Source organism: Zerene cesonia, chromosome 14 (genome assembly GCF_012273895.1).
Source record: "Zerene cesonia ecotype Mississippi chromosome 14, Zerene_cesonia_1.1, whole genome shotgun sequence".
Lineage (NCBI taxonomy): Eukaryota > Metazoa > Arthropoda > Insecta > Lepidoptera > Pieridae > Zerene > Zerene cesonia.
The window spans coordinates 7,270,262-7,290,977 of record NC_052115.1 but is presented as its reverse complement, the minus strand read 5'-3'; the positions used below and the strand labels follow the sequence as shown (position 1 = coordinate 7,290,977).

Here is a 20,716-nt window from a genome sequence, read left to right as displayed (position 1 = left end):
CAGTTTATTCCTACTCTTCTTTACTTTTCAAACGTCGTTTCTTTTCCTACTTGAATAATATTATATTTAGTGGTCAATACGTTTTGCTTATATAAAACAATGATCTATGTAAAGCTGAAGAGTTTCTTTAAACGCGCTAATCTCAGTAACTACTAGACCGATTTCAATAATTCTTTCACCGTTGGTCAGGTTACTGATCCCTGAGTGCTATAGGCTTTATATGTAACACGGGCGAAGTCGAAGCGGACCGCTAGTTAAATATAAATAGCTTACTATCTAGTCAAGAGCATTAACAAACTTATAAGATAACTATTTAACAGATATGGGCAACAAAAATTACGTAACTATGGTCTGAATGTTCAGTTATACTGATATAAATTCTATGTACATACTTAAAATTATAATTTAACTGTTATACCTAACATTAAAAAAATTCTATTCAAAATATTTATTTGCACGAAATGTTGGCAACATTTCGATATATCGGTGAAATATATTTTAATAACAATGTTTGTAATTTAATGTTGTTTATGTATCAAAAGCAATATTATTATTTAAAGATTATAGAGAGATTCGTCTCATCTTGATAAATAACAAATGTGTCAAATGATAAAATGCCTATTTGATATACGAGTATATTACAAATTCGAAAACTGAAATAAAGAGGCTAGTGTTGCCACAACAAAAAAGATACTAGTAATGTTTTTGACATTGACAAATAGTCATATCTCCATGCCACAAAAACAAAAAAGAAGACGCTAAGAAGAAGTAAATATTTGAATAAGGTAATCCGATAGCAGCATTCATTCCCAGGCTTTTTTATCATTTTGTAGCAATTCCATTTGTCTTGCACTCTCACCTTACAGAGATCTAAAACGACCCCCGTTTATTTATTAATCTCATAAATTTGCTGATGACATAAATATTTTTGTCCCCTTCTAATAATTATAAAGAAGATCGTTGCCGCTCATCGAAGACTAACGTTTGCACGGTGTGTTGGCTCTCCGTCATGGCTTTGTTGTTCTCCAGGTTTGACATTGTTTTGAAGTTATTACAGAGTACCAAAACCTGGAAGAAATAAAAGAGAATTTGAGTATGGGAAAAGAGAATATGTATATACGTATATTGCGTTACAGTATTTTATTATTTATACTGAGTGAGTATCTTTTTCCCTGAGGTAATATAGACATGAAAAATTTGTTTTTTTGTTCATTATGTTATACTTATTTTCTTACTTATAAGGCTTGTTCTCATTCATCATTTTTTTTCCGAATTAATGTGTTTTTTCTAATCTATTGTCACCAATTACTTTCAAAGCCAATAATTATCTCGCCGTATCCCTTGATAAACGATCCTTAAAAAATTTCTTTCGAGAAGAGTGCAGCTAAATATTTATTACATTAAGCATTCGAGTTGAATGAATTCTTCTGCCAGTATTTACAAATTATTAGCTTAACAGAGCTTGTGCTTCAATGCTGCAGTTAAGAAACATTACGATAATCTGTAGTTTTCGCATAAGCACTCACCGTATATATCACGGTGGCAACACCAATCACGGCGCCAGTGAGGACGTCCCACCAGTGGTGTCTATGGTCAGTTATTCTGGTAAGCGACGTAATGGCGGCGTATGTGAGACATGTCATCTGTATCACGGGCACGAGGAACACGGTGCGGTGTTGCCAGTCGAAGGCGCGTTTTTGAAGGTACCACTGAAATGAGTAAATGCTTTTAATGCTTCGATTCTCAACATAAATAAATACAATGTCAAGAACACGCAAGAGATGATGGCTCTTTGAATAACTCATATACTGACTTGTAAGTCCACTAATTATTATGTGACCTTAAAGAAACTCACCGCCATAAATAGACCACAGTACACGGACAGGGAAGTGTGGCCCGAGGGAAAACTGTGATAGGAGTCGCTTTGGTACCATTTTGAGAATCTTGTGGAAGTGCATTCGTATGTGGTGACATATTCAGATCTGGAGGAACAAACATTATTTTAGTATTTGATCATTTGAGTGCACGTGTTATAAATGGAATTATATTATTTACTGGTGTCCTTAATGAAAGGTAGAAGAAAGAAGCAGTTTACTATTAACTAATTTTATGTGGTAAAATAAACAAATAGCTTTTATACATACTAAAATTTAATACTTCTGTTTGCATATTATTGATATATTGGTATCAGATTGGTACAATTCTAATTCAATAACAGGATCATTATAAATTACCTAAAATTCCAAATGTCTAGGTATGGATTGTGCAAATTAATTATTTCATTCCGGCTTATGACTTACCCATTACAAGTCTTAGCAGCATCCGGCTCGCAGATGTCGAAGAAGGTTGGCCTCGGGTTACCAATCAGCCCCTTCATCACTTCAATCACGCCCAGGTTAAAGAACAGGCCATACGCGTAGCTCCGATATATCAGGAGCGTGTTCCTTGTCACATGTTGCAACTTGGTTTGCGAGCTGTATGTTGAAGTGTGGAAGATGTATTCCGTTATGAACACCTGGAAAATCGCGAGGTTTGAATAAACGTTGCGATAGAAATATGTATTTCCATTTCACACCATTCGGAACTAAAAGTAGAGACAGCTGATGGTTTTGGCGTGAAAAACTCGTGAAAGTTTGTGTCTACTTCAGGTTAAGCCATTAAATATAATGGTTGTTTGACGCTGATGAATAGATTTCACTTTAATTTGAATATTTTTATAAATATTCACTGATATTAATGATGATCAGATCAGAGCAGAATTAGATTAACTTAACAGAAGAAAAAGTCGTATTATCAGTCAGTTCAGTGCCTGAATCATAATGATTTAATCATTCAATATACGAACATATCTACTCGGGAAAAGCGACTAGCTGTTTAAATTCTAAATCATCATCATCATCATCACTTACCAAAACTAAAGGACACAGGATGACAGTAGACACGATGACTTCAAAATTCACCGTATCTCCCGTAAATTTGTGCGACAGTGCGGGATCGTTGCAGTAGAAGCCATTCTTGTGGTGAGGAATTATACCAAACTCGAATAAACCGATGAGAAGCAGGACTGTAAATAAATAATTCAGCATGTATTCTTTATGCAATTCTTATGAGTAATAGAATAGGCTAATGCGACAACAACTCTTAGGTAGGTGCTGACGTTAGATCTTGTGCCAAAATATAATCGTTTACTAGTGCACTTTTATCTAATGCTCTACAGTTTATTTATTTAATTTTATGGAACACCAACCAATCTATATTACATTTAAACTACGGACACTAAATCATCTTATGATTTTATGCTTATACTAGCTGCGCCTCACGGTTTCACCCGCGTGAGTCCGTATCCCCGTAGGAATATCGGGATAAATAGTTGCCTATATGTTATTTAAGTTATTCCACTATCTACGTAACAAATTTCATTGCAATCGGTTTAGCAGTTTTTGCGTGAAAGAGCAACAAACACACACACACATCCTTACAAACTTTCGCATTTATAATATTAGTAGGAAGTAGGATTGTGCGAGAGAATCAAAAACTATGTCAAGATCCGGTAAAAGCATTGCGAAATAATTATAACTAGCACAAGTAATACAGTTTATTCTTTGACAATATATCAGGATCCTAATATCAAATAAAAGCTGTATCCAAGTAATAAGCAATAACACGTTGATGTGGACATTCGCACCAGTTAACCAATTTATTTGGACCCCTGCATCCGGTGTTTTGGGTTCAAAGTCAATGTCACAACAATTTGGCAATTACGCAATTGTGTGAGGCGGTCAAAATTTTCCTCGTGGTTGTTCGCAAGGTAGACTTGTCCTGTCTTCCGCAAACGTTTTTAACGGTTTTAAAGCTTGTTTCATTGGTAACAAACGTATAAATCAAACAAAAATCATGTAATGAAAGTTACCGAGTTTGTATCAAAATTGAAAATCCTTCATTGTTTAAGAATCTTATGAGATTATTCATCTGGTAATGAGACTGTTACTAAGAGTTCGCTGTCCGTCTGTCAGGCATCATGTATTGATAGATAGACAATTATTATTTCTGTTGCTGTTATAACAGCAAGATAAAAAAACCAGATACAACTCACAACAAGACTCGAGAACTAATTGAATCACCTAAAAACATATCATTTTTCTATTCTAAAGAATTTTACTTATTTTCCTCTATCAAATAAATTTCACAACTGATTCATGATTCTAAGTAGCACCTTAGTTTTTTTCTTGTAGAAAGCAATAGACAACCTCAACTGACTTGTTTTTCCCCTATTACAAATAAATACTGTTTTCCGATGACCAGTCTCTATTTGTACCTGATATAAACATTTTTAATCAGTTATACACTATCTGGAAATGACTAGCAGGCCAATCTACTCCTTTATTTTTGCGTTAAAAGCAGTAAAACATCTCATATTTTACACGATTACTAAATTCGCATATATATAGCAGGGTATAGAATAAGGAATAAAATTCCCACATAAAAGTGTTCCGTTATAACATTTTTAATATACAAAAACTGACTTTTTAAGTACACGTTACATTGTAAAAAGGCGTTTACGTGCATAGGGGAAACTTTAAACTGTATCAGCTTGTGTCGAAGTAAGTTTCTTGTTTATGTAAACATGTTTGGCCTTGTATCGGTGACCCGTTAGGATATTTGTGATGTAACACCGGCGGAACGTAATCCTTTCACGTTGGATACCACGTGTAACCCTAGGTACGAAGTAGGATCACCAGTGTTCTAGATGGCCATGGATTATTGCGGAACTAGTTTTTTCACTTGCGTATGACAAGGGAGCTTGGTACATTTGGAACTCGACTATAAGACGGTTATGTGTATATACACATAACCGTCTTATAGTCGAGTTCAAAAAATTATGGAGAGGAGATTTTCATTTCATAATAATTTTAGCAATACTTTCTATCGATATCATCAATCAATCATAAATAAAGACTTGTCTGCTATGGCTACACTGCTGTTTCATAAATGCAGCTGCTTATTTATATTCATATAGTTTTTAAATAAAACTCTCTTGTGATTTGCGAGTTATTTTAACTAATCCCACGAGATTTAATACTTAATTATCTTTCTATTATAATATACTCTTAAATAATTTAAATTTATAATATAATGGTAAAGGAAGGTTAAATAATAACAAAAAAAAATTAAAAAAACACTACAAAAAATCAGAAAACATTTTGTATCATTTTTTTATCCTTAAAAATTTCCAAGCGGGATCACCTTACAAGTCTATTAATATGAGATTGCATAATGCATTCTATTGATGCTAGCACACATAACCTAGGACCCTCTCTCGAAATTTCAAACGACTTATTCATTGTGCTGTTTATAATAAGCAAAACATTGCAATATTATATTATGATTTATATTTAAAATACATGTTAATAAATCAGTGCAATTAAATGAAAATCGTTTTTAAATATCAAATTGTAAATTATGATCTCCATTGCATTAAAAACTGAATTAACACTGAAAACTTTATTTTTAACTTGCAACAGTAAATTAATAATTATTGGTTGTTTGAATCTTAGACAGTAACACATTATTTGATAGGTACCGTTGTATTCACAGTAGAACGCTACTCGACACAAGATGGCGCTGCATGTGAGAAGCAAAATTAGTCTTCGATTTTTTAAAGGATTCATCAATTAATTCTCTTTTAAATGTCATAACGATAAATAAAATTTGTAGCTATTTATGCAAATAATTATTTCCTTTTTTATTTCTTATCACAATAATACTTATCTACGAGTTATTTAGATGCATAAAATTATAAGCTATGAATAAAAACGGTTTGGCAGATAATATGTAAATAACAGCATCATCATTTTGTATTGAAATAGAGTAATATCATGTACTTATGACTACAAGGACCATAATTTCTTATCACAGATTAACAAGAATCGATTATCGTTACATCTAAATAGTCGTTAAATCGAATAGTATCCCATTATTAAAATCGATTTCCCTCCTACTAATTATATAGAAATAGATTCAACGGGTGACTTAATTATTAGGGTAAATGGTGTTACTATGGGCATTTACAATTTTAATATTGTAATACTTTAACAGGTTTTATTCCAACAATAATAAGCATTAATCGCTTAGAAGTTATTTAAACCTTCTAAACACATAAATAATGAAATCGGTTCACAATTGCCGATGAACATAGAACTTCCTAAAATAATTTGAATTTATATATTATTTGAATGATGTTGACGAAATAATTATGAAACAACAAAAGTTGAAGAAAATATCAATGTCTCTCTTTGTCCCTATCTCTGAGTAATAAATTATTAATTAATATTATACTTAAATAAAATTTAACCGTAATTCGTAATCAGTAAGGAGAGAGTTTACATAAAAATTCAATTTCATAACATAAACATTTTACCATAGTTTTATTATGTTCTATGATCGTGATGTGTGTTCTATTTTTAAATTGATACAAATGAGACATTGACACCGCTTTTGTTTTTAATGTTTTTTTTTAAGACTGCGATTGCGTGCATTCTGCCATATGCACATGGTGGGGTCTACACGTGTGATGCATACTTTTTTTTAATATCATTAGGGTAAGAGTTCATTTTTATGGCTGTCATCCATTTTTTGACGTATTAAATTTCAGCATCATTTCATTTCGTCATACGTAAACATAAATATTAAATCACCATGTTTAAAAATAATTTAATGTTGCCAGTTAATCGATTTCTTGGATGCTCGTGATTTATAATTATAGCATCACGCTACGGCTCACTTAACCGTTAAAGCACCTTTTTATTTTTAAAACATGGGATGTTTTCATTATATTATACCGTCCAATGTAGGCCAGAGTGAACTTTAATGTCATAATATGTTTTGTTAGGGATAATAATTTTGTGTTATTTAATCTGCATCCGTGTTCAGTGTCGTAACATTAAACTGATGTTTACGCGCCTTTTTGGAAGTTTTTAATTTATCTATGGTAGAGGACTTGTTCGAACACTAAATGTAGTACGATATGAATCATTATATATAATTGTACATATGTAATGTTTATGTGTTATTTCTGTAATATACGTGTAGTGTAAGTTAAAAATTTACATGTCAGGTTTCCAATTTCTAGATCAGTTTATCTTATTTATCTAATATTGAAGGTATGATAGTAATAAGTGTGAAAAATGCTATTAAAGAATTTATCAACCAGTTGTGAAAATGGTCCTAAATTTGTACACGTTTCTTTAAAGACCTTTGAAAGTTGTACGCGTGTTATGCAAATAATGATTAATCTTGATTAATACTAGAGTCCATCGCGAAAACCCGCCTTTAAAACACCCTTTTTTGGTTTCATGAGATAATGTTATAAAGAGGTAGACCGAGTTTGTAAATAAGTAGTTTGTAAATATCTCTGCATTACGGATTCTGAACAATTTGAAACAATATTATTTGTGGGTGTTGTCGGCTATAGTTTTATCTCAGTTCAACTCGAGCATCAATGGTTTAAGTGGCTAGTTTATAAAATGGATATCTTACCTAATAATAATAAAGGAATATCAATAGATAGAGTCCACCATATGCTGTGGTCGCTGCCGCATCGACTTGGTTTAATGAGTTGTGACTCCAAGTCCTTTTGCTGTAACAAAAATGAGTATGTTTAATATATGTATTAATTGGAATAATTTATTTGAATGTGGAAGATTTAGTTTGCAACATAGTATTGTTGATGATGTACATAATATTACAAATTTCTTATTAATCATTTGTTTTAAGATGTTTTGAACATAAACATTGCTATTCGTTTTATGCTAACGTCTAATATCTGATAACAAAAATTTACCTTTTTTAACTTAAATAAATATGGCAATTGGGACAGTGAATGTAATTTAAACTAAATACATTATTTAAAACAGTAATGACGCGAGTATAAACTATTCAACAAGCAATTATTAAATCCCTTTTTTATAACCTCACTAGCTGCGCTCTGCGGTTTCACCCGCGTAAGTCCGTATACCGTGGGAATATCGGGATAATAACTTGCCAATATGCTATTCCAGTTGCCCAGCTGTCTACGTACCAAGTTTCATTGCAATCGGTTTAGTAGTGTTTTCGTGAAAGAGCAACAAACACACACATCCTTACAAACTTTCGCATTTATAATATTAGTAGGATATAAATTAAGTGGAATAGGATTTAAGCTGAAGCGACAATCAAAACAAGCCCCGAAATAAAATTAGGCAATGAATTTATAACAAAAACGAATCAGACGCGACATAGCCATCTGGATAAGCTGACTGCGCAAAATGATTATTGTATGTAAAGGTCATCGATCGGTACAGAGGTGTATTTACCTCAGCCTTGGTTTAGTATAGCATTATTTTATCTGTGGGTTGGGTTATCACAGACTATGCATATCGGTTTGACATAGTAAGTTATTCAAAACGTAATATTTATGTGCGATATTATCAAGTGAATTTGTGGCATTGCGCAATTCACGCCCCGGCTTAAGCGGGATATGTATTACTGTATAATAACATTACACACACATAAAAGAAAATCAATTATAAAAGTAAAGAGCTGTTCAAATGGGCGACCTTTTCACAAGTTTAAAGAAAAAATTATTCAGAATATAGCTATGTGTATATAATTACATTTGAATCCAGTATGCTGTTTTTCCGAGATTGTCTATCAAGCGTACAGATAGTAAGAAACTTTGGGGTCAAATTTTAGTAAGTATAATTATTGAATAATTAACTGACCCGGCGAACTTCGTACCGCTTTAGCATTGCAATGATGCAAAAAAACGATGACAGCAAAACAAACGATGCTCTTTCATCAATATAATCTATGACTGTGAATGACAATGACATTTGTTACTCGCGTTTTTTAAAATATGCAAAATTAAATGTACATTTTTCAATATTTCTGAGAGATTTTCTTAATATTTTTTCCGTAAGAACCTTCTCCTAATAATAACAAATACAACAAAAAAAGAATTAGTGAAATCGGTCCAGCCATTCACGCGTGATGCCGTGACCAAGGAAAACGAGTTTCATTTTTATATATATAGATGTCAATACTCTCCCGCTATATAGACCCACTAAACAACAAAAAACAGTATTCTCTGCTTTTCCTATTTGGTACGGGTAAAACCATACGAATATTGTGCCAATTGATGTGTGAAAAATGATTTTCCTTTTATGTCCTATGCCAAAGTGCACGTATGCCTCGTATGTGTTTTGTTTCTAAAATTTTCATCATATAGCTATAGTGTCTGAAATGTCCTTTATCCTAGATTCAATTTAAATAAGGCCACAAGTCCGGCCCTGTGACGTTGGGAGCAAACTTAAGGGTATTCAAGGTTGGACCACAAGGTCAGGGCGTCCTCGCAAGGTCGAGGACCTTGAAGGGGCTGAACGATTTTCATGAACTTGAATTCGATTTACGTCAGACGACCCTTATATAACTACACTTGGGTAATATTCGAACTTGAATTTCATGAGACTGGAGTTTAGAAATGTTTTGTTCAATAACTTGTTTATTTAATAGCTTGGGATTGTTTGTATTTTGTTATACTTGTAAACATGACTTGCTGCGCCCCGCGGTTTCAGTTGCGTAAGTCTGTATCCCGTAGAATAAGTAGCATATAAAAAGTTACATGTGTTATTCCAGTTGTTCAGCTAACTACGTACCAAATTTCTTTGCAATCGGTTCAGTAGTTTTTGTAACAAACACACATACATATACACAAAAATCCATCCTCACAAACTTTGGCATTTATAATATTAGTAGGAAAAAGAAAGTTGAACAACCCTTCTGTACTTCTTTAATAAGCGTTACATTTACAAACCTGTTACCTATCTACATGTAATATTTTTTATACGGCTACAGCAATTATAAATAAAAAATTTTTGTACCATTACGATTTACACTTATTAAAATAACGATTCGTTATATTTTTATTTCTCATACCTTAGATGGCCCAAGAACATCTCCCGGGGCAACCACTCTTAATTGCAAGACGATCACCCAAAAGCTAATTGAATAGTGAAACACCAATGACGACATCCGTGTTCTTTTTAAATAATAACCACGTTGGTAAATTACCTTTCCCAATAAAATAACAATTAATTAGTAATAACAATAAGTGAATTACGTCAAACGCTTAAATGGGGTCACGGAGAGGTTTGACACGGAGGTGTTTCAGTGAAATTATTATGTGGACAGGTATGACTGTTACGGGGTTTTTAATGAGTTACAACAATTAAAGAAACAACATATCATCAGTGGTATTCAACCTAGGTGATTTACAGAACCCTGACTTAAGATTCCTCCCGAATATGTTAATGTAAATAAACAGTCATATATGAGAAATTTCTGATAAAAGTAGAAAAAAAAAATATCATGAGATAATGCTATAGAAAAAAACAAAGACCTAAGGCATTGATATAATTTTTTGCTACTATACCTCATTATTACTTTAAACAGAATAATTATGAATGTCGTATATACAATTAATTATCAATTAGATAGATATGCATATCGATATAGAGATTTATTCGGGATTAAACTAAACATACTTTTGGTTAGGAGCGTTACATATTTTGATTGATCATTATAAGCCACAGATTTTTACGTTCATTTATTTTACAGATTGAGTTTTTTTTATATATACACAACAATTACTGTATCATATTATATTGTATTTCTTTACGTACCGGAATACTCCCATATGTAGGTAAGTGCATTTTAATGAGTCACTCTAGAGTACATCACTAACACAACTACTTGCTCTAAATAGTCTAGTATAAATACTGACACAGGTACTGCGATAGGTTATCATGTTATCAGGCATTGAAATCAAATATTACTCACATTAAATTCGCGGAGTTATCAATTTTAACAATATTTAATATGTATTTCGCGTGAATAAACAGAAGTGTTTAAACTTGACTCATGATAAGTAAATTATTGGGAACTAAGGACTGAAAAAACTAATGTCGATATACTTAGATACCATCTGTATAATTATTAAGAAAATTTATCTTCTTTCGCTTTATTTTAATTTGATTAATCAGTTTCACTTCATCTTTGAAATAAATCATAATAAGTCGTATGTTAGCTGTTGCTTAGTCGAGTTAATTAAGCGTTTATATAAATTAAATCATTCAAGTGCGTGTTGGATTCGTGACACTAAAGATTACTACAAAATACTTCGATATAATAGTCAACCAGCCAAATTATGATGCTAAAATCCATCCAATCCATGCCAACAGGTGCTAAAATCTATCTTATAGTTATGAGGGACTATCGGTTTATGAGATACACTTTGGTGATAGGTGGCCGAATAGACAGACAGATATACAGACCGATAGACCGACATAGAAATCTTGACAATAGAGCCCCGCTTTCCCTTTAAATACGGAAAGAAATAATGGCGGATATTGTATTATAACCTCAATTCTTGTTATTAACGGACTTTACCTGTTTAGCTTTTAAGAAAACCACAGTTTATGATCAATCATACGTTTACTGTTTGGAACCACTTTAAAACTCAGAGTGATATCGCATATTTTATATAAATAAGATAATATGTTAATCTATATATCTAATTCCACATGACGATTTTTTTAAACTTACATTAAGTTTGCAATAGAATATAAGTATGAAATATCTAATTATCTTTATACTGGTAATAAAAAAGGACAATAAAACGTTGCAAAAGACGGTATAGTAATTATTTGTTATTTGATAATATCATTGAAATTATGTTACTATTTACCTCGCGATGTGAGTTCCTTGTAAGAGTTGCCATTTTTTTCAAACTTTGTAAACTGTTTCTAAACGCTGAGTTTTGATGCACCATGGTTTTCACCATTCGTAAATATAAATGCTATATCTAAAAGCATTTATGTTCTATACCGCCAATGTTTTCATTGCAGGTATTATTTACCACTTTTATTTCAAGTCTTGAAACACTCACTTTTACGTTTATTTTTCAACTAGGTATAAATTATTAAGGTATACGTCTAATGCGGTACGTGATGGAATTATGAAACAAAGCATATTTGTCCTGTTTTCTGATTATATTACGTTCATTGTATTGCATGACTAATGTAAGGATAAACCAAAGTAAACGAAGCGTTCTCATGCCCTTAACAGTATAAATGTAACCAGTACGAAATAATTATTTTCAACACAAATAACCGACATCCTGGGGTTAGGTAGCACACCAAATTCTTATTAAACACAAGAAGAATCACGACAATCGGTTGAAAACGGACATGTCGAGTAACAAAGAAAAGAAATAGTCGAATTAACCTGCTTCGTTGTTGAAAACATCTATTGAAAAGTTTTAGGATTTTATTAATTATTTTTCCTCGTTTTAAATTCGGAGTAGTTCAATAGATTGTAATATATACCTAAACCTTCCACTTGAATCACTCTTCCTTTTAAAAAAGCCATCAAAATCCATTGCGTAGTTTTAAAGATTTAAGCATACATAAGGAGAGAGGGACAGACAGAGAAAGCGACTTTTTTGTACTATGTAGTGAAGATTAGCGAAAGAGAAAACAGAAACAAAAAAGTTACGAAACAAAATTTACTATTTATAAAATACTAGCTGCGCCCTGCGGTTTCGCCCGCGTAAGTCCATATCCCGTAGGAATATCGGGATAAAAATTGCCTATATGTTATTTCAGTTGTCCAGCTGTCTACTTACCAAATTTCATTGCAATCAGTTCAGCAGTTTTTGCGTGAAAGAGTAACAAACACACACACATCCTTACAAACTTTCACATTTATAATATTAGTAGGATACTCAAAACCTCATTACATATAGATATTTTTGGATTGTTTATGTCGTCATGCAGCTCTGGTTATAATTTTATTAATTGCCATAAATGTCTGTATCAGCATTTACTAGCTTTTTCCTGTCATCATATATTTAACTACATTAATTACCTACAGTTTAAAAGTAGTAAAGTATAACACAATATGTAAAAGAGTTTGGAATAAGATCAAATTGTAATATCCCTATCTACTATATAAAAATAAGTCGGGTTTTCCTTCCTGACGCTATAACTCCAGAACGCATTAACCGATTTCCACGGTTTTGCATTCGTTGGAAAGATCTTGGGCTCCGTGAGGTTTATAGCAAAGAAAATTCAGGAAAAATTTGAACAAAAAAGCGGGAAAATAATTTTTCACATACAGCCATCTGGTGGCGAAACGGAGTTCGCCGGGTTTGCTAGTTATATTATAATACGAAAATATGTATGTGGAACCATGAATGGATGTATATTACATGTAACACTTTCAAATGAAATGATTTAAATTTTTAAATTTATATGTGGTACTCGAGCACGCTTCGGCACGAATTGGACTAGCTCGTACCGTGGAAGTACCACAGCCGCACAGAAGACCGGCGTGAAATAGCGTACTGCTGTGTTTCGTTTGGTGAGTATAGAAGCCGGAGGCTCATATCCTTTTCCTAACCCTTCCTAGTCCCTTCCTTTATTCCTTTCGTCAATCCTTCCATTAAATCCCAGTCCAATTTGAAGTCGGCAATCCATTTGCAGAGGCGTAAGGTCTGCAATCGACCTTACGCCTTTCCAAATGTTCACGGGCGGTGGTAGCGCTTACCATCAGGCGATCCACCAGCTCCATTGCGGACTATGACATTAAAAAAAGATTAGAATAAAAATAAATAAGCAAAACGGGACTATCCATTGTAGGCTCGTTTCGAACCAAATAAAACCTCATAATTATTATGAGATCTGAGGATCAAAGGAAATTGCTTATACACATGTCACACTACTACTATTAGATAAAATGACTGAATAACCTATTTTTATAATTAGATATAGTACGCCTCATCTATACCAATATTATAAACAGGATATGGTTTATGATATTCATTATATGTATAGTAAGGTTTTCATGCAAATTCCGCTGGACTGATTACAAAAATTATTTAATAATTAGCTGAAAACTGTAAAATTGACAGTGGCATAGCGTGGGATTCCGCGGCCAGGGGCCGACTGCGATTAGTTGTCGCCTTAGTTGAGTTCCGAACCGAATAGGTTAAGCGGACATAAGCTCTATTACTAGAACCTCTATTACTAGGACTCCGCTATCCGTTTATCTGTCTGTCTTATACCTGTCTATTGAAATCCATCTTTCTAGTTATTTTAAAAATCTAAGTATTTTTTTAGAATTAACAAATTATTCGCTCCCTTTCGCATGCCGCCCTATTTCGTATACATACATTTATACATGTCCGTCAGAGCCCCCTGAAAGCTGCGTCACTGGAAGCAGAGTGCAAGATTTATAAGAAATGCTAATTTAACACACATTTCTAGCAATTCCCAAGATGCCAATGGTTTTGTCCCTTAACTATTAATACAGGCAAGATGATTTACTCTGAGCCGTATAATTTTCAACAGCAATAAGTATGGATACTCAATGCAATAATTGCTCAATACGTTATGACAAATGGTGAGCATATATCTTAGAAACCGCTATAAATTTAAACGAACGAACGTTATTATTTATGTCCTGTTGCCGGCCATCGTTAAGATTATCTGTAATCTTTAAATGGATGGCTCAATACAGTAGTGTAAGATGGAATTTATAGTCTACTGTCTATGATTACCATATACAAAATATGTCTTTTTCATACAAAATATTAAAAAATCCAACGTTTTCACGCAAAAATCACTGAAAAGCCACAGACCAATATTAAAAATGATTTCACCTTTAGAAACCTATAACTTCACTGAATGATACAGGACATATAATATGCACCACGGGCAAAGCTAATAAATTAGTGAGTTTAAAAATAAATACATTTGAGCCGTGTAATGCATAAAGCCATCCCATAAAACTCCGCGCTCTGTAACTCAAAGCGATTGGATAATCTCAACTGAGATAGGTACGAGAAGTTAGTTATCAGTAAAAATGAACCATTTATACCTGTACGGCATTTATTACCTGTATTCTATAATTAAAGATGTTATTTCATTCTCCGGAGGAATATATTTGTCTATTTCATTGTAAAAAAACGCTTCATAATTCGATCGATTCGTTTATATTATGTACGATTCTTGTGATTAAATAATCTGCTACGATTAAAAATCTAATTAATAAGCGTTGAAAATTAAAAACAAAAGTCAATACTAATATTTTATTCTAGGTAGATATAACATTAATGTAAAAGTACATAGTCGAAAACCCTTAAATCGTAAGTGTAAACTAATATTTAAGTTTATGACATAATTTTTATTATAAAGAATCTAAGTTCCTCCCAAGTTTACAATAACTTTTTAATTATTGGCTAGGTACAACGTTTCAAAATAAATAAAAAGCAGATAAAATCAGTCTCATTGAAATTAGCGCCATCTATCGTGCAGTAGCGTTACTAGCGTCCCAGTTTCCAAGATAAAGGAATTTAATTATAAAATCGTTTATCATTGTCCGTCACTATTATCTGCAATTAATTTTAAATAAACAGCTTGAACGTAAATTAAGTATACTTTCATAATTCAAGTTGCTCCAAATACATCAATTCGTAACTAATAGGAGTCCATTGTAATGTATACATTTTGTGTTATGCTTATTATTTACGGTTACATAATCTTTATCAATCCCTAGGGGTTTAGCTACAAACTAGTAGCGTTACAATTTGCAATGTAAAAACACTCAGATACAATATTTCAACAAATAATACTAATATTTAAAGCAAATTTAGAATACAATTCATTAGATAGAAATATAGCCCGGTATTTTCTTAGCACATTATCCGCTTGGATGATTCACAAAAAAAGCATTTATATCAACCTTGATTGTCTTTAAAATAAGTACTACAGATAACACCTATCGTACCGTTTAGGTACCCCCTTTTCTGAGTGGGAAAATATTGCATAGATAGGGGCCCTCAGGGATATGAGTCGTGGGTTATGTCGGATTCCTACCAAAACTCCACTGTGTTCCGTCAACCGCTTAAAGGGGCCACGGGTGCTGGTTAGTGCCTCGTTTGTTTAGAATTAAGTGAACTTTAAATGGGTTTATTGATATCTTTAGTTAACAAGATGGTTTACAACTTATTTCGATAACAAAAAGCTACCATTAGGACTATAGCTTAGCCCCATGAAAGTAGAATATTGTATAATCACCTAAACTAAAAAGTGTACAAAGTTTGAATGAATAGATCCGTTTAAAACGGATCAAAATCGAGTCTTACGTTTATTTATTTATTTATTCAAGACAGCATAAGAAACAGACACCAATACATTTTTAACAAAGCATATATAGATATGTCGAGTGTAGTTTAATTTACAATTTGCCATGGCTTCTCAATCATTGAACTAAACATAAAAAAATAAAAAAAAACTTAAAAAAAAAATTGTCGATTCAAGCTAATAAAAGTGTATTAATAATACGTTTAGCGCAAACGAAGTAGCGTGGTCAACTAGTTACGATATAGGTATATAAATGCGTCACATTGAGGGATTCCACAGGTCCACAGCGGCGCCAACTTCGTGACGCGACGCAGCGATGCGTCATCAAGCGTTGCCGATGTAATAACGGATGTGAAACTAAAAGGTTGCATTGCGTTTGGATTAGGATTATAGTTTTTTGCTGTGTACGAGTTAATAGATCGTGTGTTTGAATCGTTTGGATTTTAAAAGAGAACATGAGGTCTTTATATAGTTTTGAAAAAAATTCTATGAACTTTTTATATACTACTAGCTGTGCCCCGCGGTTTCACCCGCGTAAGTCCGTATCCCGTCGGAATATCGGGATAAAAAGTTGCCTATATGTTATTCCAGTTGTCCAGCTGTCTACGTACCAAATTTCATTGCAATCGGTTCAGTAGTTTTTGCGTGAAAGAGCAACAAACACACACACACATCCTTACAAACTTTTTTTATTAGTAGGATATAGTTCTATGAGCATGAGATTTATTTACATTAAAGTCAGTACTGACTGATCAAAGAGGTAAAATAAGTTGCTTTTAGGTCACTTAACGTTAGTTTATATTTAATACTACTAAACCGATTAAAAGCATGTTATAGTTTTTACTGAAATATAACATATATTTCCTCAAAACTTAACAACAAAGTCAAATATTGTTCGGTTATTAAACTCGATTTCATATAATTTGAAGGAACGTGAAACTGCCGTGTTTATTGGGGATATAAAAATGGTCAGCAAACCTCAATTTAAGTTTACTGCGTCTGTAGTTTTCGTGTTAATTAACAAATAAATCATTATTAAAATCCTCTGTAATTATTTTATCGCTGTTGTCGTACTAAGTTTAATGGTTAATGGTTGAAAGGTTAACAAATTAATAATAATCCTACTAATATTATAAATGCGAAAGTTTATTTATTATATGTTTTATATTTATCTATTATATTTCTTATTCTATTATAATTAATTTCTTATTATATTGCAACATGCTAGCGTAGTCAATCCGACTAAATCAACAATCGCTAAAACATTCAGTCGTACTAAGTTAATATAAATAATTTAATTAACTTTAACACATATATATATAGAAAACTCTCTTCCAAAGAGCCGTTCTTTGTTTTATCTAATTTATTAACTATATATTATAAGTATATAATAGTATAATCGCTTACTCGAGCGCGCTATTTTAAGAAAATATCTATTTTATATGACATTTCTGTCACCTAGTGTTAAATAGTAAATAACTCTTCATCCGCTTTAAGTAATTTATTATTTATCATTATACAGTAAAATATGGTCATTTCTTATGTCTGTTTGTTGCTCTTTGAGTATGTGTTATTTTAATGACGAATAACATATATGTAATATGTTGAACGTATGTACGTTTGTGTATCAATATGTCAATGAATTTGAACTTTCAACCAACTTCAAAACAGGAGGGTCTTCTCAATATTAGAAGTTTCGTCTGTCTGTACCGAGGCTGGTTAAGTTCTTTGTTAGAAAAAACCATATTTCCTACTTTTCCTAACAAGTAAACTTTAAAATTTTAAACCACATTCGGATAAAAATAAAAACGATTTTTCCAATTATGTACATAATTTAATACAATTATTATTTATTTTTATTTCTTCTTTAATATTTATCGAATTCCTGATAAAATCTTGTTGGTAAAATATAGAAAATTATTATTGTGCCCCAAATTACCATTTTGATAAACCATACGCGTTCGTAGCGTAGTATTTGATTGGATAATACGCATTTCATATTGATTTAAAAAGAAGAAGTTATGTAACGAAACAGGTAAAAAAAAATCTACTAGAATAAAAAAAAATTAACCGACTTCAAAACCACTCAATAGCGAAAAATTAATTAATAAAGTTACTGCAAGCGCTACCCACTCATCTATTTGAAATATATGCAAGCAAAAAATGTATGTAAAAAAGTGTGGTCACAGAAATAAATACATAGAACCTCATCTTTTTGGAAATCGGTTAAAAATATGTACATATCTTGTACGATTTCCTATATTAAGTATACAAAGATATCTATGAAGTCATTCAAAGAATAAATTGCAATGATTCAAGATGATTTTTCCAAGGAAAAGTATTGGAATTAAAAGCTTTGCCTCAATTAAATTTGTGAGGTATATAATGACTCATTTGTCTGAATATCTTCCGGTAATAATAGCGTTGAGTTTTAGCTGAAATCAAGTTTATCAAAACAAATATATATTTTTAAGGACATACATCTTATATATAAAAATCAATTGCTGTTCGTTAGTCTCGCTAAATCTCAAGAACGGCTGAATGGATTTATCCCATTTTGGTCTTGATATGTCCGTGGAGATCTAGGGAAGGTTTAAATGTTGAGAACGATACAGAAAATATGTCGAAATAATATTCTATGGCGTTAAGAAGTTCGCCGGGACAGCTAGTTCATTTATAATTGTCAATACATAATTATTATATACAAAAACGGTCACCAACGTGTGTAGTGGACATGATCCAGATTATAAAATTAGATGGAATGACAGCAATTAGATTTTTTTAAGAATCAAACACAAAAAAATAACGGTTATCGGTTGGAACCGAGTAATAAAACCGAAGAAAAACCGTCAAATTGAGACGTTCGTTTAAAAATTGTACATGTGGATAAAAATCGCTTGTAAACCTTACTAAAACAACTACCGCAGTTTCTATTTCTTCATAGAACATAACGCAAATGAGTTATCAACCTTGAATATTAATCGATCGCCATTTAGTCTTGCTTGAGTTAAGATTCGGTGAATGTTAATGAATACGTAAATAAGTCGTATTTATCAATAAAAACGTAAGAGAATTAATAAAAAAGGGTATTTAGCTTGCCAAACTATTTAGGTTACGATTCCATACAACAGAAAGTAATTATATAAGTAGACATGTGTAAATAAATGCAATTGTTGCAATTAGTTCTAACAGATGCTGTATTAACTAACTGAGGTTTTATTTTGGTGCGTTTTTTGTTCTAGTTTGATTGAGAAACACCGAAGATACAGAAAATAGTCGTTAAAAGATCGATTTTTATAATAAACACAAGTAAAAGGAAAGATAGATAGGATAATAAGAAATAACTTTATAAAAGTGTTTCTAAAAGACAGCTCTATGCAGGGAAACAATATCATCCGAAAATCGGATATTCACTTTAACATGTTCAAAAAAATGAAGTAATGTGTCTGTTTGATTTGTTGTTATTTTTATTCAAATGCAAATATCCTTACTTTTATCTTTGAACATAATAGATAATAGTGAGATAACTTAGATAAGTTCAGCACTCAACTAATATTACATGTATTTATGTGAATTATTCTAGTGTTACATACGATACCATAAATATGTGTATTTATATTTTTTATTGAAAAGCGAACTAAAATAATCAAAGTTTGCGTGCTATTGAAAATTTTCTTTCAACTTCCTATATTCGATGTATGTTTTTTTCCTTAAATTCATTTCCTTTATGTCTCTGTTTGGTTTATATTTAGACTATCTATCCGTTCGTGGCTTTACTTTGTTTTTAAAGGAAAATATAGACAGTGTCGGGGTTTTTTCCTGTAGATCCCATTTCAATGGGTCTGGGATTAAAACTATCTATAATGTCCTTTGCCGGGACTCAAACGATATCTAGGTAGAAACGGAGGTGAGCATTTATATAGCGATAATCCTACTTCCTACTAATCCTACTAATATTATAAATGCGAAAGTTTGTAAGGATGTGTATGTGTTTGTTGCTCTTTCACGCAAATACTATGGAAACGATTGCAATGAAATTTACGTACATAGACAGCTGGACAACTGGAATAACATATGGGCAACTTTTTATCCCGATATCTTCCGGGATACGGACTTAAGCGGGTGAAACTGCGGGGCGCAGCTAGCTGCTAGTTATACTAGTATAATATACAAAGATATGAAGCGAAGCGTAGATTCAACGAGCTATATTTCGGGTTAAGTGAAATCAGCCATACGTTCTTAACGTGTATGGATTTCGGTATTTTTACAGCTCTTTCGCAATTATGGCCACGGAGGTTGTTGACCTTCGGATGACCTTTACGATACTATTTTTAACAAAGCTGATAAAACCTGCTTGGTCAGTAGATATATCTATTAATTATTAAGAACTAATAATTGGTTATATACTTAGTCTGGCCATAAATACTGTTACACTTAATTATAAAAAAATATTACATTTGAATTTCGAATCTGTC

General features: G+C 32.1%; 1 protein-coding gene across 1 annotated transcript in view; it reads right to left on the bottom strand.

Annotated features, from left to right (window-relative positions):
• Positions 1-589: 589 nt before the first annotated feature.
• The window catches only part of LOC119831985 (phospholipid phosphatase 2-like), a 22,705-nt gene continuing 2,578 nt past the window's right edge, over positions 590-20,716 (bottom strand). The window contains exons 2-7 of the mRNA XM_038355563.1: positions 7,537-7,636; positions 2,910-3,064; positions 2,301-2,515; positions 1,856-1,982; positions 1,527-1,709; positions 590-1,068 (exon numbers count right to left, since the gene is read on the bottom strand). Coding sequence (XP_038211491.1) covers positions 946-1,068; positions 1,527-1,709; positions 1,856-1,982; positions 2,301-2,515; positions 2,910-3,064; positions 7,537-7,636 — 903 coding nt within the window. The 3' untranslated portion in view covers positions 590-945. The remainder of the gene's footprint in view (positions 1,069-1,526; positions 1,710-1,855; positions 1,983-2,300; positions 2,516-2,909; positions 3,065-7,536; positions 7,637-20,716) is intronic.